Genomic DNA, 25,880 nt, shown 5'->3' on the forward strand with positions numbered 1-25,880 from the left:
CAAACGGTAGTAACAACATCGAATAACATTTTAAATACGAGGCATTACTGCATGTCATGCACCATCTCTAACATCTTGCTCTGATAGCACCACATCCAGATGCAGTTAGCTAACATAAACACTAGTTAAGCATAAAGCAGAGGGGTGCACCACATAGGCTAGTGGACTGTGTTTGACAGCTCACGTGAGCCCATGCCAAGTAGCCTACTTTAAAGCAATATCACAAGCTCTTGTCAAAATCTAGAAGTAACTACACACAAGTAAAAGGCTATGAAACAACATCAACAGTATACTTTACACAATAACTTTGCTAATGCGCAAACTGCCATCTATTTGAAATGTTATCAGCAAAGTTGTAATGTGAAAACAACATAATGACATGACATTAACCCAGCAAACAAAATAAAGTCCCGGTGATGTCCCCTACAGGTCCCCTGCCGAACATCCCCTCCTCGACATTGTGTTGGGTTCCCTTGACCTCCCGCGGACTGGTTTTCCGGACGTCTAAAGGACGTCCCCGAGACTTTGAGGGAACGTACTTCTAATGGTCAACGCAACGTTATGCGCACGACATTTATATTTCGGCGATGGTAACATTTATAAAAAAAATAAAAATAAAAAAAACTTGAAACGTGACTAGGCCTACCCGTTATTACATCCTGTAGGCTTCATGAATGCTTCTATATGAACAGACATAGGCTGCTAGGAGAGAGATTGTCGTAACATGAGATCGCATTTATGATTTGCCCGACAATTACACAATCACTTACACTTACCGTTTGACTCATGTTCTCGCTTCGATCAGTCATGCAGTCATGCATGATATCACGTCCTCCTTATGCATTATATAGGGATGTTAAGTAGACATGGACCTTTATACCGGGCTAGATATGATACTTTCACATCTACAGTGTTTTTTTCATAATAAACTAACAAGATTTTTTAATGGGCACATCCCGTAGCATATTGTTCAAAACATAATCAGAGTAGGCCTAGGCTAACCTAAGCTAAATTGTTCCAACCATATTGTTTCAAAATTCAAAACAAACTAATAATAGCCTAAAATGCGGTAAATGAATTGCAATGCATGCTGGGAAGCAAAACTCAACATGATAAAGTACATGAAATATAACTAGAATGCATTGAAGTTATAGCCACTCTAAGGCGTTTTCTTGAACCTGTGATCAAACAGGGACAGCCTAAAAATAGCCTATGTAAGCCTATCTTCCTGGAACATTTCAGATAAAAAAAAGGTATTGTTTTTTCTAGGCTATGAATGCTCTTTGTAGCCAACGTTAAGCTGAAATATATAAATAGATTCCAGATGTTTCTATTCCATATCATTTTTTATTCATAAACAGTAAGGCTCTGGTAAGGCCAGAGATATTCTGCTCCTCGTCAGAAATCTCATCGGATATGTGCACTCTTCTTTGCTGTTTCCACAAGGAGCTGCTGTGACATTAGGGACAGCAATGCTTGACACTTTTAAACGCGAGCATGCATCAAATAAATTACAATGACATTTAAACAAGTCATGAAGAAGCAGTATCCTTAATTCTTCTGCAATGTAGATCGTTTTGCTTTACAAATTAAGCAAAGTCACTTATGTTGCTAGGCAACCCCTAAACAAATGCTACGTGGTCTGTTTTTAACATTTCTCTAGTTTTATTGCATTGTATTCATCTCCAAAAGTCCTCGGTTCAGCCCAATTCGGCCGTGTGTGTGGTTCTGAAAATAAAACAGATGATAAGTACATGACTAGGTTGGATAAACCACTGCCTATTTAGATCATGTTACGCATCACGTAATGACAGTTATCTGAAGAAATGCGCATTGTAAGCTACACCACACATCACATCAGCTAACATGAATTGGATAAAGTCCATTCCCTAGTTTGTAACGTTATACAATAACGTAAACTCAAAACGTAAGTGCTACATAATTCACATATAGACGCACAACTTCATAAACTGTATGTTGCTAACAAAGGTAGGCTAATGAGCTGCTAACCTGCTAGCTGCTAACCTGCTAGCTGCTAACCTGCTAAAGGTGAGCTAATTGCTATGTTAGATAGATACATACTAGACATCCCCAGAGGAAAATTACAGAACGTTACGTTATACATTAATATTTGACAACTTTCCATTCAGTTTTATTCAGTTATTGAAAACTTGATCAGCTACATACACAGCCAAACATGTTACTTACTTTCATCGGTGGCCACCAGTGGTGTTCTTCCGAATGCTGTGTAGCTGATCCTAAGCGGACCTCAATGTTGCTACGTAATGACGTGTAACGTGAAGTCGCGCATAGATGTGGATGTCTCCGTCCTGCAGGCTGAAGCCAGAGCTCTCTCAACTCTGCTGCCATGTGTGTACTTAATAAACAAACGTCCCCTTGATGTCCCCGGTATAACGTCATTGTCGGGCCCACACAAGGACGTCCTTGGAATGTTTTTGAAATGACCAAATTCGGATGTCATCCGAGGGACCTGAGGGTGACGTCCCCAGAAAGTCCGGCACCGGACGTCGCGCAATAACCAAAGGATAACTTGCTCCGGACGTCAATAACGTCAACAAAAAGTCTGCTAGAGAACATGACGTTGGGGACCAATCGGGGACGTTGTGAATGTATAAGGTCCGGGAGACATCCCGTGTTTGTCGGGAATCTTTCATGTGCGTGAGGCTCATATAGTATCACGATGAATATGAAGATCATGCTAAAAGTTAGCTTGCAAAAAGATAAATATGTAGGTTACAAATATACCTCTCAATTGATATCCCTGAGCTGTCAAACAGGCTACGGAACCATCTCTGTACATTATAGCTAATTAAGCTACAGTATGCAGTAGCCTACAGTCTGTTAGCGCATAGTTGCTGTTAAAATGCCTACTGGCACTGGGAATGGAAACACCTCAACACTGGCATATGTAACATGTTTAAAACTATTACGTGTTATGGGGGAAGACATCAAATATCTTGAAGCATTTGGGAACACACTGAATGAACTTGAGAGCAGAGTCCCTCGATGTTAGATTAGGTTACTTGTAAATGCCATTGTCCATGACCTGGCAGTTCCATGGCAAGCCGTTTTAACATACCTTATGGCAAGCCGTCTACACTGGATAAACTTGAAAGCAGAGCTTACCATTGTGTGTGCATCCATAGCAAGCTGTTTTAACATTTACATTTATTATGCATAGAAGCAATGAAATATTGATAGTAAATTGAATATAACAGTTCAATTTGATGTCCAAATTTGGCTTATCAATAAAAAAAAGCAATTCATGCTTTAGACCATTTTATTGTAAAAACAAAGTACCGTTTTGGCACTGGCACCATTTTAAAAGTATCGATTTAGCACCGGTATCGGATAAAACCCAAACGATACCCAACTCTACTGACAGCGGTAGAATAGTTGGAGAAAAGTGGATGGAAGGGGTTCAGCGGACAAGTTGTATGGCTTGAAATACAGAAACTTTTTCCTCAGTAAGAGGACAGAATTAATGGTATTGCCCCTTTGCCAAGGCAATGCCCCTACATACTAGTACTATAAAAATCATCCCTACAGAAATAATAGGGCTTTGCACCTTCGCTGCTAGGGCCCTAATCATATCATAATATGATGATTTGTAGACATCCATCTCAAATTAATTATCAGCTTTAGGTCTGGTATGGGTGCATGCAATGTTAAGAAAGATTAAAATAAGAAATGAGGGGTGAAACACTTACCGTATGTTGATCAATGCATGCGTTACTTTGCTGGCTGGCTCCTTCCACTGTCCAGCATTGGTGGAGACTCTAAGCACTACAGAAATTTCAAGAATTAATTCAATAGGGTACCTTATTGCACAAATATTTACACTGAAGATATCACATTAAAAAATTAAACTTCATTTCCACAAGAACATGCAACATGCGGTGTGTCAGCACCACAGCACTGTTATTTGTCTAAGGCAGGGGTTCTCAAACTTTTGGTGCCAAGGACCCCTTGTGGGAGGGAAAATTTTCCAAGAACACCTCATAATCGTGACAATTAAGCATATGCTTATTACCATTTGTATACTTAGATGTCATTCCTATTGTCTGAAGTTGTGGCCAGGTTCACTATGCCGTGTTTTTGGGCAGGCGTTTGAGTTGGTATTTTGTCAACTTTGAATTTTGCATCACTTGGCAATGTGGACTGACTCAAATAGTTCTCTACGTTCATCAGCTGGTTCACTGTGACTTGAGTGAAGTGATTCAAGTGATGCATTACAGGTTGATGTGATTCAGTCTGGGGACTGACAATTGGAAAACGTTTCCAACACTAGCATGGTATTCCACACCAAAACGAGAAAAAAGCTATTTTTCTGAAAACTGAAAACTTTTGTATCATTTTGCCCTTTTGTCCACACGACAACATTAGAGAACAGATACAAGCATATTTGCTTGTCTGACAATTAAAATAGTTACTATTGACCTGAAACAAATAAATAAAATTGCAAGCAAGAGCTAAGTATAAGTCACTTACCCATGCAGTAAAGGTTGTCAAAGACCTGGTGCATTCTCACAATTTCATAGTACAGTTCATCATAGCTGTTAGGCGTTGGCAAAAACGTGTCTCCATATGTGATGAACATGTTAAACAAGTTTATTACCTATAAAAGAGGAGAGACAGTAGAAAAGGACTAGGATTAAAGGAAAGACGAGCCAAGTTTATTCATATAGCGCATTTTATACATAGAGGCCATTCAATGTGTTTAAAAAAGCAAAAGGAAAAGATTATGGTTAAACCAAATTATACTACTGCTTGGTTAAATATCCTATTTTGATGCGCTCTTTAGAACATTAATTATTTTTAAGATATTTGCACACCTATGAAGTAGATCAAGTTTTTTTTGGCCAATTTACACTTGTATGTTGGGCAGCCTTGGCCTACTGGTTAACGCTTCGGACTTGTAACCAAAGGGTTGCCGGTTCGAACCCCGATCAGTAGGAACGGCTAGGAAGTGCCCTTGAGCAAGGCACCTAACCCCTCACTGCTCCCCAAGCGCCGCTGTACCAGGCAGCTCACTGTATCGGGATTAGTGTGTACTTCACCTCACTGTGTGTTCACTGTGTGCTGAGTGTGTTTCACTAATTCACGGATTGGGATAAATGCAGAGACCAAATTTCCCTCACGGGATCAAAAGAGTATACTTATATTTATCAATTCATCAAACTCCTTGCATTAACTGCCCTTTGCAACAGAGCTACAAATCTGCAATCTGACTGGCATTCAGAGCATAGCATCATTGTAGCATATGACTGAGTTAAGTTTCACTGTATTTGGAGTAAGTAAAACAGAAAATGTATTCTGTAGTTTGCTGTAGGGCCGGGCCATAGTTTGGACACCCCTGATTTAGTGCTATGGGGGTAAAATTGCACATTTTCTACCCAATAACCAAATAAGATATCAGGCTGAAATTTTTGTATAATGGTCATAAGACATTGGGGAATGTTTGAACAAAAAATGTGACCATGGAGTCAAGATGTGTTGAACTTATATGGAATAACCCATATGTATAATTGGAAAGTATTAATTGTTTTATAAATGCACATTTACAACAAAGAAATTATGGAGCACCATAACATTCTAAAAAAACAGGTCCATAGCCCCCTACATAAAGGAAAATCTTGAAAACCACAGTGTCCTACCTGCAGAGCCATATGGAAGATGTTGTGCTTAACCAACAGGGTTGTCTCGTTAGACAAGAAGAACTTCAACAGGTTGATGAGAGCTAAAGACAACATAAATAAACAGCAGGGTGTCAACAGGATGTGACTGTCAGAAATATAGCAACTCCAAGGATACAAGTTGGGTTAATGAAAAAAGCTCATCGACATCAGAGCTGGAGTTCTTGTATTCGGAAAAAAACTATAGTCAAAGCCCTATGGGTGAGTGGCAAAGCTCATATTAAATCTTGACTAAAGTTCACCCAAAGACATGTGGGACACTCAATGATGCAATGTGCAACTCAATGATGCAACTCAATGATGAAAGTCAAAAGAAAGTCCTTTGATCTGATGAGACCAAAATTTAGCTTTTTGGCCATCAGACTAGATACTATGTTTGGCGGACACTAATCACTGCACATCACACAAACGCACCATCCCTATTTTAAAGCATGGTAATGGTAGCATCATGTTGTGGAAATGCTTCTTGACAGCAGGCCCTGGAAAGCTTGAAAAGGTAAAGGGTAAAATAATCCAACAAAATATATGGAAATTCTGGAGGACAATCTGATTTAGTCTGCAAGTGAACTATGACTTGGGAGGAGAATTACTTTCCAGCAAGACAATGACCCAAAGCAGACAATGAAAACTACACAGAAATTGAAAGCAGACAATGAAAACTACACAGAACAATGTGAATGTTCTTGTGTGCCCAAGCCCTCAATCCATTATAGAATTTGTGGCTGGATATGAAAAGGGTCGTCAACGCCCAATACCTGTGCAACCTGACAAAACTTTTTGCAAAGAAAAATGTAGTAAAATTGCAGTGCAAGCCTAATTGAGACCTATCCACGCAGACTCCATGCTTTAATTGCAGTCAAAGGTGCATCTACTAAATGCTGGGGTTGAATATTTATGCAGTTGCTTATTTTGCATTATATATTTTTCATTAATTAACATTACTTCGTAGAAATCTGCTTTCACATTAGCATTAAAGAGAGTTTTTTTGTAAATTATTGGAAAACTGGCCAAATTAAATTGACCAAGAGTCAATTTATAAAAGCAATAAAAGAGGAAATATGCAAGGGAGGTGAATAGTTTTTATAGGCACTGTGTGATTGGTGTCAGTCCAGGACTGCATGTGTCCACTATGTCACACGCCTTTTGGCAAATACCCCCAAAATCTGTGGAAAAATGCTCCCCCTTTTTATTGTTTTTGGCGCTGTTGGGCGTCTTCAGCAGTGCTTCATATGTGCCTCTTGCATCTCGCCTAATCACTTTTATCCGTCATTACCAATTTGCAAATGATGGTGAATAACTACTCATTGTGAGATGTAATGATGTGAGATGAAATTATGTTTCCCATTGTAATCGTGTAATTTGTAATGTTTTGCATGGATGTGCGCTGTTGTGCATTCCTGTGGATGAGAGAAGCAGGGTGCATTGTGCACCTGCCCATATCACTGTTGATAATGCTCTTAAAATAACATATAAACAACTCGGCATGGATTTCTGACCAGGTTTCCCTTGGTCAGTAGCGCAATGCATTTTAGGTAGAGTATGGTAGCGATTTTTAGATAATGTGCCAGACCCCTCCCTTATAGGTTGTTAATTGGCACACCCCTGGCACATTGGTCAATAAAAGAGACGGGCATGGTGAAAAACTCGAGTCTACGATACAAATAAGCTGTGCGTCGTGATGATTATAGACTTTACACCACGCTTTAGACTATCATAGTAGGGCCCTTAATGTCCTGTGCAAGGCCAGGATTTTGGATACCTAATATCTCATGTTGGCAAAAGCCTTTGTAATCAACAGTATCCCTGTTTATACATACAGTGAACTAGAAAGTCTGTGGTTTAATTTGGTCTCCGGATTTCTCCTTTAGGATAACTCAAAGTGACCTCATCGGGTGACAAAAATCAGTATACCCGTAGGTCCAATTTTTGTAAATGTGATATCTCCAACATATCTCACAGGCTAGAAACAGTCACTTGGACTCAAAGCATAACTTGTAAGATTATGGTAGCCAAAAGTCAAGGTCACTGATGACCTTATGTGCATCCCACTGTAGTGAATAAACCTCTAAAAATCCCTGACATAATTTAAACTGGCCCTTTCCGTAACAGTTCACTAGCCACTCCCCCTTGGAGTGCACTCAGGTGGGAATCATCCTCACAGCTGAATCGAGTTCCCTTGATTAGCGCGTGTGGTATAATACTGCACTCAGCTCAACTTCCCTCTCCCTTGCGGAAACAGGTTCTAACATAACCATAGACTTGTTTACAGGCGTACTCAGACTGAACTCACAGTGCCCTTCATGACATGCCACATTAATTGGTGCACACATTTGACAAGTCACCATTGGTGTTCACTTGGTGTTGGAGGGTTTATGACCCACTACCACGTAACAGTAGTTGGGTAGGAGTGCAATTGGCTAGGGAGAGGGTGTAGTAACTAGTGTTGCACGGTCACAATACCCTGAAATGAAAAATGTCACGATGCCTAATTTTATTAGTATCGATACTTTTGAGAATGACCGTGTTCTTTTGAAGTAACATACGTGTGCGCCTCCTCCCCTAACCTGTGGCTGTGCATCTTTTCTCCTCACACACACGTAAGCGCAGCTGGCATGCCATAAACAGCAAGACATGGCTGCTAGTTCAAGTGATGCTATGGTACAGTAACACATAATAATAGGCTAATATGAAGTTGATTTGCTCACTTGCATCTTTCAAGTTTGTGTTGCTAACTTACCTAGGCTGTGGGATTTTGGTCATTTAGGCCTACTATTTGGGTTTAATGTAATTTAGAAATAGGCTACGCAACCATGGCAAACTTTTACATCTGGAGAGAGATCCTTGCTAACTATCCCGCTAGCTCAGGTCACGTCTGTCAATAGTGCTCACTAAAATCATTAATGAACATTGCAAGACACTTATCGCTTCTATGATCCCAGAAAGATTTTCTTCGACTTGTTCATTTTTTGAACATTTATTTTATCTAATGACATACAAAACATAATTAATTGCATCCACATATAATATCCTTATGCGCTATGTGCAACTTTTATTCACTAGACTAAAACCATGAGATTGAAGGTTAATTACTCTCACGTATCTCTTAAAGTGACAGGCACTCAATTACACCTACACATCACCAATGTGCACTCAATTAGACCTACACACCACATTAAAGTTATGCCTTAGTGTAATAGTTTACATTTACTAGTAATTATGCTATATATGAAATATGACATAAGCCATCATTTTCCATGTGTGTTTGTGTGGAGAGAGTCAAGCAGAATCTGGGATGGCCACTGGTGTGAATGATCACACTACAGTATATTCAATATTACTAATGACTTCAAGGAGGTGGGGGCCTCCATATCAAATCATTTTCAAAAAAGTATCGAAGAAGTATCGAAATCGCAATTCTTGACTTGGTATCGGTATCGAAACATCAATTTTGGTATCGTGACAACATCTGAGTGGTCAAAGGTCAATGTTACTGTGACTATAAATAAACATATTTTTACACCCTGAATATGATGCCTTGCGAGAGCACAACTTAGGCCCTGTACACATTTACCCAGATGTTTTGTGTTTGGGTCTTTTGTCCACTTGCAAACATCGCTTTAGCTCACTCAAATGGATATTTTTTTAAAAGCCTTCTAAAGTAAAAGCCGGTTTCATTGGAACTGTGTAATATGCAAAACGGAGATTTTTACAAACAAAGACGGGATGGTTACTTTGAGTATTGAGTGTTTACCTTGCTGTCTGTCCACAGGTAGGAACACACAACACGCATATAAGTAAAAACAAAACATGTCTATAAAACCTTTTTATTAGTACAAGTTGTTTTAAAACTGAGACTCTGACATGACATAACCAGCTAATGAGTCGGAAACGTGTCGGAAACATTGAGAACATGATCATTTACATTACTTGTGAATCTGTTTTCATTGCATGCCAGATGACTGTTGTACAGTCTGCTGTGTTGTGCTAAAGCGGAGCAGTGCCAAACTACATTAAAATTTTCCCCAATTAGAACCATTTATCACATTAAAGGCGAAATATGCAGTTTTTTTTAGCTTAATTTACCTTAATTTACCTTAACCTAACAGCTTCGGAGTTATTGGAATGGTTATATATATGTTTTTTGTAAGGTCAGTCATATTGACCTTTCACCACCCAAATCTAATTAGCCACAAAACTTCTGTTATATTTTGGTTTTCGAGGATAGTCACTAGCCCTTTTCACACAGAGATCACGCAAAATTTGCGGGAAGGAGACGTCTTTTTGCAGCATTGTGTGTCTGAAAACGAGGTGAAAATTTGCCGCCTACTGATCTGTTCACATGATCCGGCATTTTGGGGAGCCAGGAGGCAGGATCAGCTAGCAAATTAAAACGTGACGTGCAACAGGAGGCGTGTAGAGTGATAGTCGTAGGCCTTATTATGCGTGGGCCTTCAGATGCGGCAGGTGTGTGATTTCCAAAACCATATCGGGAGAACCGACTGCACTTTGGTTAGCTGCTGCACTCATTTTTAGTACCCTACACATGCAAGTGAAGTTGCTTTGCTTTGCAGTTGCTTAGAATGTTAGATTCTTGCGATCGATGTCTTCAGACAATATAAAGGTAATCATATTACATTCTGCGCCTGTCTCCCTACCCATTTATCTCGGTGGAATAGGCTACTTCACGAACTTTCCCTCAACACATGACAAACCATATATCAGTATAACATAACATAACAGCAGACCTTACCAAACACAAAGGCGTAAAGCGTTCCCCTGTACAGTTAGCCATTCCAGAGTAATCCAGTTTTAAATTTGCCGCAATGTCTGCATGTCTCCAACTTTGGGGGTTAGGTTTCACAATGTGTTTAAATTGTTCAATAGGCTACATGATTTTATAACAGGCCAAATACAAAATAAATGTTACAAATATTGCCTATATATCTGTAAACGTTAAAATCAGAGGATATACATATAGGACAGATGCTCATGAGTTCATGCTTTGTTTTATCGCTGGATTTTAGGATAGCCTATTATGGCAAACGATTGCATTCTGAGCTACAGTCAACTCTAGCAGGCGTTAAATGACTGGAGACTTTGTGAATTTAAAGATTGTCATAATGGGCTGCCTCTGCTATTGCTGCTTTTGTTCAGTCAGATTTGCAATCTCCTGTGGTGGGCTGGACATGATGTAGGCCTAGAATCAAAATGCCCGCCCAGATTCCCCTTTCCGCCTTAACACATTCACACTGGTGCCGGAACAAATATTTTCTTTGCTTGGTAGTACATTTTTAAAATATTTGCTGCTATCTGTTGGTGCCTGCATCAAAGGCTTTTGGTCTGACTGGGTATGTTGCTGATCGGATAAACAGCAGGAGCAAAGAAAAGGAATGGCCAAAGAATTTGGTGGTACGTCTCGGTGCCCTCATTAAAGGTTGGTGTTTTGTTTTGCATAGTTGCTGATGGGATCATAAATGGCAACAGCAAGAAAGATGATTGACTGAAGAATTTGTTGATATGACTTGACATGACGCTGAATTGGACAATGACTCAGAGGCAGATCAAACTGTCCAGAGTGTCATTTGTTGGTATTTGTGAGTGCCTGCAATGCATCAAGGGCTTACACTTTGTCTATGTTGCTGATCGGATCATAAATGACCACAGCAAAGAAGACAAATGACCAAAGAATTTGTCTGTATTGGTTAGTAGACAACCCATCATGAGTGTGGAGGGAAGTGGGTCTTGGATGCCAGATACCACTGTTGAGCCTTCTGGAGGTGTTGTGGTCCTAATTCAGTGAAACACGGATGAAGGACAAAGACAAAGTGCAAGTGAAAGATTGTACCACATTTGAGGGGGAAAAGCCTCCCTACAGGCATTTCATATATCATTTACTCAAGATGGCAAGGTCTTTGATCTTGATCACCAAATTCAAATATTAAGCTTAGTTATCTGTGAGTCAAAGTGAATATTTGTATCACATTTGAAACTAGATGTACAGCATAGCGGTACAAAATATGACCGCTGCTCAGTCCTGTACATCCGTTCCGAGAAAATAAATCACACTAATCAATTTGTCTCCATCTTTTACTCCATCCCCCACTCTTGAAACTTTTGTGTATGCTTGTTTGGCATGCCTGTGTGTGTGTGCACAGCTGCACAGAAAGTAGCCTACTGGCGCTGCAAAGGTGAATACAGTGGGCAGTGCTTAGACTTGGCCAGCTTCCCTCGCGGTCCGCACCGGGATCACGCAGCATCACACGACTTTAATTTGTATTTTTCCAGTGACGCTGCAACGACGCTGCAACAACCGGCAGAGGTCTCAAGTGAGCAGGGTGTCTCGTAAAAAGAAATGGAGCTGGAAAACCCTACACAGACTTCACTACAGACTTTAGCAGACTGGTTTAGACATAATTTAATAGCCAGAAATATGCCTGCCCTGCCCTAATAAAGAAATATTTGGTTAACGGCGATTGAATCCCGTTTGCAGCCGTAGAAGAAATGCAGGACAAATTAAACATTCTGGTTTTCTCTGAGTGCAACGATGATAGACAGACATCATTTGGACAAAATATAGAGCATATTAACCTCCGTTGCTCAGCCAAATGCCTTCCTGTTACGTCCTGTTATCACGGAGTTACAGGCGATAAACTATTTTTAATGGTCACAAGTTTACTTCATTAGCGTTTATTTCTTTGATTATTAAAGAGTGTTTTTCATTTAAAGGCTTGACTTCGTGCTTATTCAGAAGAGCATTTAGTGCTCTCCCCAATCCCAGAAGTTCACATTGCATGTTTGTTTGTAATGGATGCAACCGCGAGATACGCTTGTCATAGGCGCCGATACCGTGGGTGCTCCGTCTCTCGGGCACCCACTGAAAACATCGAGCACTCACGTGTGCCAGCTTACAGTCCCGGCTAAATTTACATTCATTTAAAATCAAACATCACAGTTTATGTTAAATTCAGCATCTCTCATAATGTGATTGGATATGTTGCTGTCAATTCCCTACTTCATATACTAACCACCAATGAGAGCGTCTCTCGTATGAAAATTCCTGACACTTCCCCACACTTCCCGCAAGGCTTTGTCGGGTCTTCAGCCCCGAATGTTTAAAATGTATATAGCCCTGAATATCATTTTAAAAGTAGTCTGACAAAGCTTATTGTTTTGTGACACAGCTAAACACTGGTACCTCATAGAACGTCTATAGGTGGTCGCAACTCACAAAAGTAAAGCAGATAGAAAGAACTCACGCAAATCTAGCCTATAGGCCTACAACACGCAGACAGCTTCATGCGCAAGGGGAGAGAGCGCGCGCGCGCACTGTGCTTTATGATTGTTACCTTCTGATGGTATCTTGCTAATTCACTGAACTGCATTAGGTGACACAAATGGTATTGCCTTTATCTTATAACTACCAGGCCTATGGCCTATAAGTCAGATGTTCCCTGACAAAGATATTCGAAAATTAAAAATGTTTATTGACTTGAAAAATACACTAAATTTTGCAAACTCCCTTAATTCAACCCTTGAAGACATCGCAGTCTGGTGCGCTATGTAGATCGTTTCTCGTACCATTTATTTCTCAGAATTTAGGTCTACTAGGCCTACAATAACGTCATCACCAAATACAAATACTGGGTGTTACCTACGTTATTAATTAATGGTAGCCTACAATAGTTAATTGATTCGCATAACATATTAGTTGGCTCAAAGAGTAGGGAATCAGGATGGAGAGAGTCACGCGTGTGTTGCTTTTGCGGGATCGAATCCAGTTTAATGCTAGTTTTCAAAACATATATTTTTTACATGTCTTTTGTCCGAGTGGCTGTAATGTAGCCGAGCGCTTATGGCGTATGAAAAGCGACTTCAAACCGCCTAACTATTTCAGCATAGCCTATAAGCAGTTTAATTAAATGTAATGTTAGTTGTAAACAAACGGGCTACTTGGTGAGGCTTGGCCAGACAGATGCGCTCGTGCCTTAAATGGCAATACAAATCTTCACGATAGGCCTAAGTTATTAACTGACCGCCCGATTCACGTTGGCTGGGGGGCAGGGGGGGCCATCAGACATTTGTTCCATGAATTGTTAATCCGGCCCTGCCCCCAACGAACGCAACTTTCCACCTCTGAGACAGCTTAAAAGAAGTCTAGAGGACTCCTAACTCACTAAGACCTACTTACTGTAGGCTGCGCAAACCACAGGCCTTTTTTTTGGGCAAGCCTGCATTCGAGGCAGGCCTTCTGTTGAAGAATTTTATATAAATCCTGCGCTAACAGTAATCCTCCTACCCCCCTCTACCACAGCTGTGGATAGTGTGGCATGCTCACGCTTTATGTCTCCTTCTTGCAAACTAGGCCTATAGCCCAACCATTTACGTCTTCAAAAAATAACAACTTGCCAGATATGCCTTCATATCTTGATTCAGCAAATGCTTCATTCAGCATTTTGTTCTTCCACTGGAAATGACTCTTCTACATTTGCTGCCTGCTGCATCCTTTCTGTTTGTATTGTTTAGAAAATGTTTGACGTCTTAAGTTAATGCATTAAACATTGTTTGCTGGTAACCAGCCACAAATAGCCTACAGATTCTTGCGTGCGTACATTCTCTATTCTCTCCAAAATGTGCCCGTTCTATAGGCTGGCCAAGTGCGTAATTCTGCGGCATAAAGCAGATGTATTTGTTTATTGTACAGAAAAATAAAAAAATAACCTGTCAAGCAATCAATTGACTACATTGCAGTCAATAAGTAGGGCAAATTACGAAACCAAAACGTGGGTCATAGTTGTCTAAGCCTCTGCTGTGAGGCCAGAGGCGAAACAAGCTCACAGCCGAAAGAGTCATAGCACTGAAGGGAGAGGCAACTGGCATGTGATCTCCCCACGGGCCAATGGATGTACAAGTTTTCTCCTGTTCCTACGATATTTAATCCAGTGTTTTGTCAAGTTGCAAAATGCTATTCGTTTTAACGAATTTTTATGATAGTATGAAGTACTCTTTGTATAGGGTAGGCTACTATCTTAATTGCTTTATACTCAATACTTGACCAATGGCTAGTGCATCTGTCTATTGAAAGTGAGAATGTGGCATGTGATCTACTGTGTAGGCTTCATAAAATAAAATAAACAGATTGCTAATGGCCTACAAGCTGATCTGGGGTGTGTTTCCCGTACAACTAGGTTAGCTTTTTACTAACAGGATGCATCGTTCAACTAACCAACATGTAAGTTACGACTGTTTCCCAAAACTGTCGTACTTACATAGTAAGTTTCGACCATGATAGCTTCCAAACTTCAGTAGTCTGGACTAAGGTGGTTAATGACATTTAGTAGCACGTGAACGGGCACCTGCACATACTTCTGTGGCACATTGCGTTAAGGCCGGCAGATGACAGCCGCCGTTGGACAGCAGTTACCAGTCCACTGTCCATGAGTTCGAATCTGGGTTAAGATTTTGACAACAATATTGATATCGTTGTTTACCTAAGTTTATCTTTTGTGCAGATCATATTATCAAAATCAGAATCAGCCTTCTTGGCTTGGTTTGCGTAAACTAACAAGGACCCCCCCCCCCCCCCCCCCCCCCCTCCATTAAAATCAAAGGCTACATATTCTCAGCTGACTCGTCAAAAAGTGCGCACCACCTTATTATTATCTGCAGGTGTGTGATTTACTTACGTGCACATGGCTGCAAATTGACTTTTAATTTATGTATTTTCTGCCTTGGCCATTTTAAAATATGGATGTATGGTGGTTAGAAGTGTAAATATCAATTAGAAACCTAAATATATTTATAATTATTAATTTGCAAACAAATAACTGGCGTCACTGACGTCTTTGACATGAAGATCCCTGGAACTATGCTTCTACTAGCATTCTACCACAGGTCGAGAGGTGTAGTTGTAACTACACAACTTTACGATAGTGGTTGCGAACGTCCGTTGCTACTATGGTTTTGGGAAACACTAACGTAGTGTAACGATGCATTGGACTACGTAAGTTCCAGATATGAATGTAATTCTGCGGCATAAAGCAGATGTATTTGTTTATTGTACAGAAAAATAAAAATGACATGTCAAGCAGTCAATTGAATACATTGCAGTCAAGAAGTAGGGCAAATTAATTTACGAAACCAAAACGTGGGTCATAGGTGTCTAAGCCTCTATAGCGTAGCCTGTTAAAAACGTCGCAGAAGCCTACCCAAGGCTACAGATTAATTCTGAACAGTTATTTCTCTACTGGCTCAATTATCACACCACTGTTTTGATTTGCGTAGTTGCGTTAACCTAACACTGACAATAATGTAGACAGCAAATTTCAATTTCGATTTTCGTTACCACCGTGTAGTCAAGCCTTAAGCCATACCCAAGTAGCCTAAATTGAGGTAAATCGAGCTTTTTCAGAAGGGGTGGCAGGCATAGCGATGTTCAGTGGCAGAGCGACGCACAGTGGCTTAAAGTGGTACTAAAGCTTCACGCAGCTTCACGCCTCGTAATGCGCGACTGAAGTGGCCATTTGAAAGCGATGCCCACTGTAGATGAGAGTCGGTCCTTTTCTGAAGCGATGAGCATAGCATGGACGACGAGTAATTCCAAGCGAGCAGCAGAGTTTATACAGCGTCGGGTCCAGGGGGGTGTGGCAGCGAAAAAGTTTAAGAGCAGCAGGGGTGTAAAACAGGCTCCATTGCCAAGTTTAGCGCAGTTTAGTACGCCAACCATGTACTTATAAAATGAATTATAAGTAATGAAATTCTTAAGCTCAAGATCCAGCTCAACTTAAAAGGGTAAATTAAAAGCAGTAATTAAGAAGGTGTATGTGTGTGTGTGTGTGTGTGTGTGGGGGGGGGGGGGGGGTGATGAAAAGGGGAATGATGAAATGGTGTGTATGTGTGTGGGGAGGGGGTATGTTGTGTGTCTGGGTGGGGGTTCTGAGGTTTGAGGTAGATTAGCTATGGGGAAGAGAATTACAGTTCAGCATCCTGGTGGCTTGTGGAAAGAAGCTATCTCTGTATCTGCTCGTACAAGTCCGCATACTCTTGTACCTTCTACCAGATGGTAGGAGGGTGAAGACACTGTGGCTGGGATGACTGGGCTCAGTCCTTGTGATGCGTTGCGCTGACCTGACCACCCTTTGCAGAGCTTTGCGATCATGAGCAATGCTGTTACCATACCATGCTGTAATGTTGCCGGTCAGGATGCTCTCAATGGCACAGTGGTAGAAGTTGGTCAGTATTTCACCGTCCATACCAAACTTCCTCAGCCGCAGAAGAACCATAACCCATATGGTGTGACCAGCTCAGATCCTCACTGATGTTAATTCCAAGGAATCTGAAGCAGCTGACTCTCTCTACTGCTGTGCCTCCAATAAAAATGGGTGTGTGCTCTTCCTGCAGTCTCCTGTAGTCCACAATCAACTCCTTGGTTTTGCTGACGTTGAGCAGCAGGTTGTTGTCTTGGCACCAGGATGTCAAGGTTGCCACCTCTGCTCTGTAAGCAGACTCATCATCACTCGTGATGCAGCCGATTATGGTGGTGTCATCAGCAAACCTAATGATGGTGTTTGAGGTGTGAGTTGCCATACAGTTATGAGTATACAACGAGTACAGCAGGGGGCTTAACACACATCCCTGCGGTGCACCAGTGCTGAGTGTTAGAGTGGAGGAGATGATGTTACCCAGCCGTAGCGCCTGTGTCCTGTCAGTCAGGAAGTCAAGGATCCAACTGCACAGAGAGGAACTGATGTTCAGGTCTCTCAATTTCATGATCAGCTTGGATGGAACAGTTGATGCAGGGAGAGATTAAAGATGTCCATAAAGACCTCAGCCAGCTCAGATGCGCAAGCCTTGAGAACACGACCTGGGATGTTGTCAGGTCCTGGAGCTTTATGTGTATTCACCCTTCTAAATGATTTATACACATCTCTTTCAGATAACTGAAATGGGCAGCAATCTTGCTCTAACAGAGACTCTGACCTGATGTCATTTTCAAAGCGGGCATAGAAGGAGTTCAGCTCCTCTGCAAGAGAAGCAGACACCTCCGCTCTGAAGCTCTTTCCTCTGTAGTCTGTAATTGTCCTTAGTCCACTCCACATGTCTCTGGTGTCTCTAGAGCCGCTGTAGTGTGACTCCACCATTTCCCTGTACTGTCTCTTAACACCTTTAATTGATTTTCTCAGTTCATAATGTGCTTTACTGTACTCGCTTGGGATTGCCAGAATGGAAGGCAGCTGTCCGAGCTCGAAGTGCTGAACATACCTCTCCATTCGACAATGGCTTCTGGTTAGGAAAAGTTTGTACGGTCACCCTCGGTATAATGTCATCAATGCATTTGCATAAGGCCCGTTACATACTCAGTATAATTGTTGATGTTATCAGCAGCAGTCCGAAAAACTCCCCAGTCTGTTGTGTGGAAACAGTCACGCAGGGCGGCATCTGATTGATCCGTCCAGCTCTGTACTGAGCGAATCGCAGGCCGCTCACATTTGAGCTTCTGTCTATAGGCGGGCAGTAAAAAGACTGAAGAGTGATCCGATTTACCGAAGGCTGGACGAGGGCATGCTTTGTAGGCATGGCTGTATGGAGTGTATGCATGATCCAGGGTGTTATTGGAAAACTCACATGTTGATGGTATTTCGGTAGAATTTTCTTCAGGTTGGCTTTATAGAAGTCGCCGGCCACGATGAATGCGGCCTCCGGATGCAGAGTTTCATGATCAATAATTTCATACAGGTCGTCCAGCGCCCGTGTGGTGTTAGCATGTGGTGGAATGTAAACAGTGATGAAAAAAACTGCTGAGAATTCCCTGGGTAGATAGAAAGGCCTGCATTTGACCATGAGATGTTCGAGGTCAGGAGAGCACCATGTCGATGTCGTTTGTACATCCACACACCAGCATTTGTTACCAGAATGCACACACCACCTCCTCTGTTCTTGCCCGACTCCGTTGTTCTATCCTGCCGATGGATGGAGAGTCCCTCCGGCAGAATGACAGAGTCTGTAATCGAGTCCAACCAGGTCTCCGTAAAAACAAAGACATTGCAGTTCTTGATATCACGTTGAAACGCCAGTCTGGCTCTGAAATCATCCAGCTTGTTATCCAGTGATTGGACGTTAGCCAGGAGAATGCTAGAAAGGGGAGGTGCATCACCAAACCTTATATCAGTAGTAGTATTTACATATCTATCAAACCACCTAGATATGGTGGTGGCAGCGCAAAACAGGATCAAAGGGCTCTAGTGCACTGTAGAATGGTTTGAGGGGGCCCGGCATAGAAACGTTTGAGAATCCTTGGCCTAAAACATCAACGTTTTAGGCAGTATTTAGTGGTTACATGTTAAATCTGAAGTGAATTGGGTCGCAATAAGTCTGTCATTTTTAAAAAGTGGGTCCCCAGACAAAAAGGTTTAGGAAACACTGACATAGTGGACACTTGTAGTCCTGGACTGACACCCGTCTCACCTTACGCCTTGTAACTTCAGTTTTAATATAACCTTGGATGGCATGGATTTTTATTTTGCTGTGTAAATCTGACAACAGATTTGATTTTGTGAAAGAGGGACGAAAGAAATCATTAAGGCTACATTGACAAACTCTTAGCCACGAGCTGTATATCCTCTGATTTTAATATTTTCAGATATCCAGGTGATATTTTTATCATTTATTTTGCATTTCATTTGTTATGAAATCATGTATTGAACAATTAAAGCATAGCTCAGTTTTAAGACACTTAAAGCCCAAAGTTTGAGACATGCATGCGGATTTCTCTGGAACGGCTAATTGTATATGCTTTACATCCTTGTGTTAGGTAAGGCCTGCTGTTGATTTTGATATATGGTTTGTCATGTGTTAAGTGAAGAGTTTGAGATATTCCACAGGGACGAATGGGTGGGGAAATGGCCGCAGAGCTGTAAGCAGAATAATATGATTACATTTAGTTAAAGTTATTTTTCTCGCGAACCATTTATCACAGCAAGTAACGTCTAGAACTGTTTAAAAGCTGAGAAAGTTCTTTCATGTGATATACATAATGTGATGTCTGTGTGATGAGTACTTTGTGGGTAGGCTAGTTCAACATAGAAGAATGGGTGAATTTGGACACACTTTGCATTCATCTGCAATAGGGCTAGGGGCATTCATAGCAGCATCATAGTTTTCTGTGATGGTGTAGCGGGGGCAAATTAAAAAAGTAGCCTATGCGGACCAGGTCCCAATCTGTTGGTAAATGAATCATCCCATTGGGCTATGTAGGCTATGGCAAACTAATTTGGTTTTAACTCTAGCGTTAGGCAAGGCTATCTCGTCATAACATTTAGGCTATGCCAGGGTGAATTCCTCCTCGGATTAATGTGAGCGAATGAAATTAATTAATAGTCGTTTTTATACTAAGGGATTTTCTGTGATATATGCACCGTTATTGCGGAAGTCCTTTTCTTTTTAGATAGACGGAGGCGGAAAAAAGGAGGGTTGACATGGCCCCCCAATTTTACCTATTTTACATAATTAGTTGCATAGGAAGAAAGTAGTTCTACAAACAAGACAGTTTTAGTGATTAAAACATTTAAATTATAACAGGAAATGAACACAACACAAGTGGCAACAGTGGAATAAGCGGGATAATGGACTCCACGGTTATTCGTGCACTCCGCTGTACGTTGGGCCATTTTACAACCTCGACCATGCATTCATTTCTGTTAACCGACCACCGTGGCATCCATTATATCTTACATATCTCCTGTGTTAGGTGCAGAATTAGGCGCTCTGCAAATAGGCACTGACATGAGTGCCCGGTCACTTGCCACATACATCAGTGGCGAAATTTTTAACTGACTAGCACTGGATAAACAATGGATTTTATTGAGTGGTGCCTCTTTGCCATTTATATATTCATATTTCATTGTGCTTACTACTAATAAGAGCCACCTGTCTAACACTTTCTCTGTTAGACGGGGAAAGGCAGTACGGACCACTGAATATACCTCACCATGACAACATGATAAAACCTATTATCACACGGCTCTTCATAATGCTGTAGAATGCTCCATTCACTTGAATATGCCTTCCCAACAGAGGTCTGATAACAGACCGTTGCTGTCAAGGAAAATGGGTTTTGTGCTTCTTATTCACTATTTTCATATTACTCAGCAAATAGTCTAATCACTTCTTGCAATGGAACTTCATTCAAAAGTGTTCTAAAGAATTCTTCAAGATTAAAGTTCAGCGTGTCATGAACTATTTGGTTCTCAGCAAAAGCCACGACAAAACGGTAACAAATAAATCATGAGGAGTTTATTTTTTCATTTTGGCAGGTAGTCGTGTAATAAGCAGGATAATGTATAGGCCCTTCAGGGCGATGCAAGACCCCTCCACTGGCACATGCGGTTCGCCCTGTCTGGACTTATTTTCCTGATAATGACACGCATTCTATACATTATCCCTTACTTATTTCACATGGAGGCATTGAGAGTTGAATATTTACATTATCAGTAACAAATGACAGTGAAATATCTAATCCCATACCTGACCACAGCTCCCTCCATGTGTAGTGCAGTCTGACTCTACACTTTTTCTGGTAGCAAATAAGTTTGTGGATGATCTGTACACAATGCCTGCAAGCAAAAAGAGACAAGGCCATTCACATTTCCTGATCACCTTTCTATTGAACAATACTTTTACGTTACCCAGAAACAGAAGGAGTCTAATCATATTTCAGTTAAACATGAACTATAAAGATGACTGATGAAAGGTAATGGTAGTTGTAGTCTTACATGTATAGATCCATGGGGAAATCCTTCATCATGTGGGTCACAATGAATTCAACCATGAGATCTAAAAAAAACAGAGGGCAGAGGCTTACTGTTGGTTAAATAACCCCATGATATGCTTTTCAATTAAAATGAAGCATGTGTGAATTAACAATAGTGTTCAGTGGTAAATGCAACAAAGGCATATCTAACTATATCTAAATGGCAAAAGAACAGTGGTATACATGGCTTAAAGTCCCATCTAAGTGCACTGCCAGAATGTGAATGTGTATGTGTCTGTGTGTATACCTGCATATATATGTGTGTGTGTGTGTGCATGTGTGTTTGTCAACAAAACCACACAGTTCCATATGTAAATGAATGTCAAATGTCAAAGAATGTTAAATTTTGGGAACTTTGAAAATTTACATCACAATATATTGGCTGTTGACTTTGATTGACCATTGACAGTGATGTTGTGGAGAGGGGCAAATTAATTGGAGGTGTGGAAAAACGTAGCCAATTTTGTGTCGCATACCAAATTTCAACGCTGTAGAAATGTGTAAATTGCAGCATCACCTATGGACGGAAGTGGCGGGGCGGGGGTGGGGGATTACAAAACCTTTTATTCCTTCTTAGCATAGTGGGGCTACGTGAAGCACATCACGTTTCATATGGACAGGTGCACTGGTGCCAGTAACGTTAAAAGGGACTAAGAAAAACACGAGAACTATCAAAAAATAACGTAAATATAGAGAGAATACATTTAACTAGACAAATCAATAAAAAAAATGAACATGACATGACATAAAATTACGAACATTACATAAAAACAAACAAAAACATGATGCCAGACGGAGCGGCGTGTCTTGCCAGTGTCCCCGTAACCTAGCAACCCTTATAGGATAACAACAGTTAACTAACTGTTAGTAATGAATTGTTAACTGCTTAATATGCACTGTTAATACCTAATAAGCACATGTTATTCTAAAACGTTACCAAAAACTCTAGAGAAATTAACAGGTCAAATTGTATTGAGACATGATACAGGAAATACCACCATCTCATCTGGGCCTGAGCTTGTTTAAAATGGACTGAGGTAACATGGAAAAAGGTCCTGTGGTTAGTCCAGTCAAAGTTTGCCATTCTTTTTGGAAATCATAGAGTCATCTGGGCTAAAGAGAGGGCCTATGCAAGTATCCAACCTATCCAACTTGTTTTAGTGCTCAGTTCGAAACCCAACATCTATGACGGCGTGAAGGAGCATTACTGCCTACAGCATAGGCATCTTGCACATTTGGCAAAGCACAATCAATTCTGAATGATGTATACAGGATTTGAGCAACATACTGCATTCCAGGCAATGTCTTTTCCAGGGAAGACCTTGAATATTTCAGGAAAACAATGCCAAGATGAATTCTGCAAATGTTTAAATAGCATTTCTCCATAGAGGAAGAGTCCAGGTGCTAAGATGGCCTGTCTGCAGTCCAGATTTGTCAAATTATGTGTATAATTGACTGAAAACATGACTAAGAATACCCCATAATGTTGAGCAAGTGAAATCTTATATCAGGCAGTAATGGGACAACATTCCATTCTCAAAACTGTAGCAAATGGTCTCCTCAGTTCCTAAACATTTACAATTTTTGTTAAATGAAGAGGTGAAGCAGCACAGTGGTAAACATGCTCCAGTCCCAACTTTTTTTAAATATATATTTTCCATGAAATAGTCCAAATTTTCATTTTCAACATTTGATATGTTGTGTATGTCTTTTTTGCTGCTAAATATGGGTTTACGAGACTTGTATTTTATCACATTCTGTTTTTATTTGCATTTTACACAACGTCCCAACTTTTTCTGTTTTGGGGTTGTACATGTGGACAATGAGTAGGCTAGTTTTGGTTGTTGTTGGTGGCGTTATTGCATTCCTTTAGTTATGCCTACAATGCACCCGCGATCGGAAGCTCCTGTAGCCGCATAGGCCTACGCATTTCAAAACATTGCGACGTGAAATGCCACAAAAAGTGGTTTGTGAATAGGTCTTAGTGAGTTAGGAGTCCTCTCGGCTTCTTTTAAGCTGTCACAGACTTAGGTGCTACTTTTAGGTCTAAAATGCTTTGTGAATTACTCTTAGTCAAAAAAATTAGGAGTCCTAAAGTTATGAGTGAAACGCCCATTATTTTTAGGAGTTTCTCCTAAATTCACCAGTTAGGAGCTACTTTTAGTCTTAAAATTCTTTGTGAATACGAGCCCAGGTCAGCGCAGCGCATTACAAGGACTGAGTCAGTCTCTTCACCCTCCTACCATCTGGTAGAAGGTATAAGAATATGCGGACCCATACCAGCAGATACAGAGACAGTTTCTCTTGTCTCTTCCTCATAACTAAAATAAATAAACTTATTATTATAACTAATCAACCTCAGGTTTTTTTTTTTAAATTAATTAATTCATTAAATATTATATTTATATACTTTCTCTCTATCTCTCTTGCCACTTGCCATCCAGCCCCACATACAGGTACCGGTACACCCCCTTCACTCACACACACCATAACCACCCCTCAGACACACCATTACACCCTAAACACACACATAGACTCACACACCATTACACCATAACTCCCAAACACACACCATACCCACACACATTATTACTCCTCCCAACACACACACACACACCACCCCACCCCCCCCCCCCTCCCCACATACACACACCATTTCATCAACCCCCCCCCCCCCCCCCCCCCAGCCACCCAAACACACAACATACCCCCTCCCCACACAGATACAGGTTCACCCCCCTCCCCCACACACACTATAACCCCCCAACCCCCCCCCCCCCCCCCCCCCCCCCCCACACACACACACACAAACATTTAATCATCCCCCTCCCACACACTCCATTACCCCCCCCCCACACACACACACAAACACATAGGTACACCCCCTACCCCCCCCACACACACACACAGGCACCACCCCCACCTAACCCTTGTGGAACTCGAAGCCAGAATAGCGACTTGAGAAGGATGAACAGTTCCTCGACACCATTCTCTCCGTAAGTAACGTTACCTCTCTTACACACACAAATGCCAGATGCCCTGATTTCACTCTGTCCTCCAATACTTTAACCATGCCATGCACTAATGCAACTTCTGTCCCTGTTGCCTCTCCCCGGCCTCTGCTGAGAACCAAGCCTGCTCTGCTGGCCAGCTCCACTCCACACCAGCCTGAGCCATGACGTAGAAGCAAGCATCACAAGCACGGCAGACGGTCCGGACGGCACTCAGGCCCAGCCCAACCTATACGACTGGAAAATCGCTATGCCATTCTGACCGAGAATGAGGAGCCCCTCCTGCCCCGAGACAACCATCCTGGTCCCTCCTCAAAGTCGGCGCCCCCCCGACCCCCTCCTCCCCGGACCTCATCAACCTCCACCCTGGTCATCGGCAGTTCCATGGTTAGAGACCTCTGCATTCCCCCATCATGTAGCGGTCCCTCCAAGGTCTACTGCTTCCCTGGTGCCAAGGTCCTTGACATCCAGCAGAAACTCCCAAGCATCCTGGCCTGCCACACCAAGGTCAACAACATCATCGTACACGTGGGCACGAACGACATCAGAGATAAGCAGTCAGTAGCACTGCAGGAAAACTACAAAACTCTCATCACCACTCTGATGGGCACAGAAAAACGCTTTGTCATCTCTGGGCCTCTCCCTACCTACAGAAAAGGTGCTGAGAGATGGTCCAGACTGTTCGATCTCCACACCTGGCTCAAACGCTACTGCGCTTCCCTAAGCATCCCCTATGTCAACAACTGGGGCTTGTTCTGGGAGAGGCCCAGTATGCTGAAGCGTGATGGTCTCCACCCAAACCAACATGGAGCCAGGCTACTCTCTGACAACATAGCGTCCACACGGAGGCATTGACATTCTGTAGAAAATATTACAGATTCACGCACCCCAGGTATTGATTCGAATGGCATTATACATGTGGATGGGTCTGAGAATGTTTTCTGCAGGGTAACATACAATACTACTACCATAGATCAAGCTGCGTCATGCAATAGCATGACTTATGCTTATAGTTCTATTCCAACGTTGATTTCTACCCAACGTATAGTAAAAAGAAAAGACAAATTTAAAACTAGAAACCTAACAAATATTCTTTCCATACCTCAGCATATTCCTCAAAAGCCAGAGGCATTTTCAGCTAACATGGGTTTACTAAATATAGGTGCACTTACTACCAAAACCTTTGCAATCAATGATTTTATTAGTGAAAAAAAATTGGATTTTCTGTTTCTTGTTGAAACCTGGCTGACTTCAGACAGCGAAGCTGTTCTTGTTGAGACTTGTCCCCCAAATTATAATTTCTTCCACTCAATTAGACAAGGCAAACGAGGTGGTGGAATTGCCTCC

The 25,880-nt window shown here is 41.5% G+C and overlaps 1 protein-coding gene across 3 annotated transcripts in view; it reads right to left on the minus strand.

Moving 5' to 3' along the window:
* armh3 (armadillo like helical domain containing 3) overlaps positions 1-25,880 on the minus strand; it is a 129,388-nt gene that overhangs the window by 41,773 nt on the left and 61,735 nt on the right. For all 3 annotated transcript variants that reach the window (XM_042056163.1, XM_042056162.1, XM_042056164.1), the window contains 5 exons: positions 21,485-21,545; positions 21,237-21,325; positions 5,679-5,761; positions 4,513-4,639; positions 3,732-3,807 (listed from right to left, as the gene is read on the minus strand). In XM_042056163.1, coding sequence (XP_041912097.1) covers positions 3,732-3,807; positions 4,513-4,639; positions 5,679-5,761; positions 21,237-21,325; positions 21,485-21,545 — 436 coding nt within the window. The remainder of the gene's footprint in view (positions 1-3,731; positions 3,808-4,512; positions 4,640-5,678; positions 5,762-21,236; positions 21,326-21,484; positions 21,546-25,880) is intronic.

The sequence above is a fragment of the Alosa sapidissima genome, chromosome 12, assembly GCF_018492685.1.
Source record: "Alosa sapidissima isolate fAloSap1 chromosome 12, fAloSap1.pri, whole genome shotgun sequence".
NCBI lineage: Eukaryota > Metazoa > Chordata > Actinopteri > Clupeiformes > Clupeidae > Alosa > Alosa sapidissima.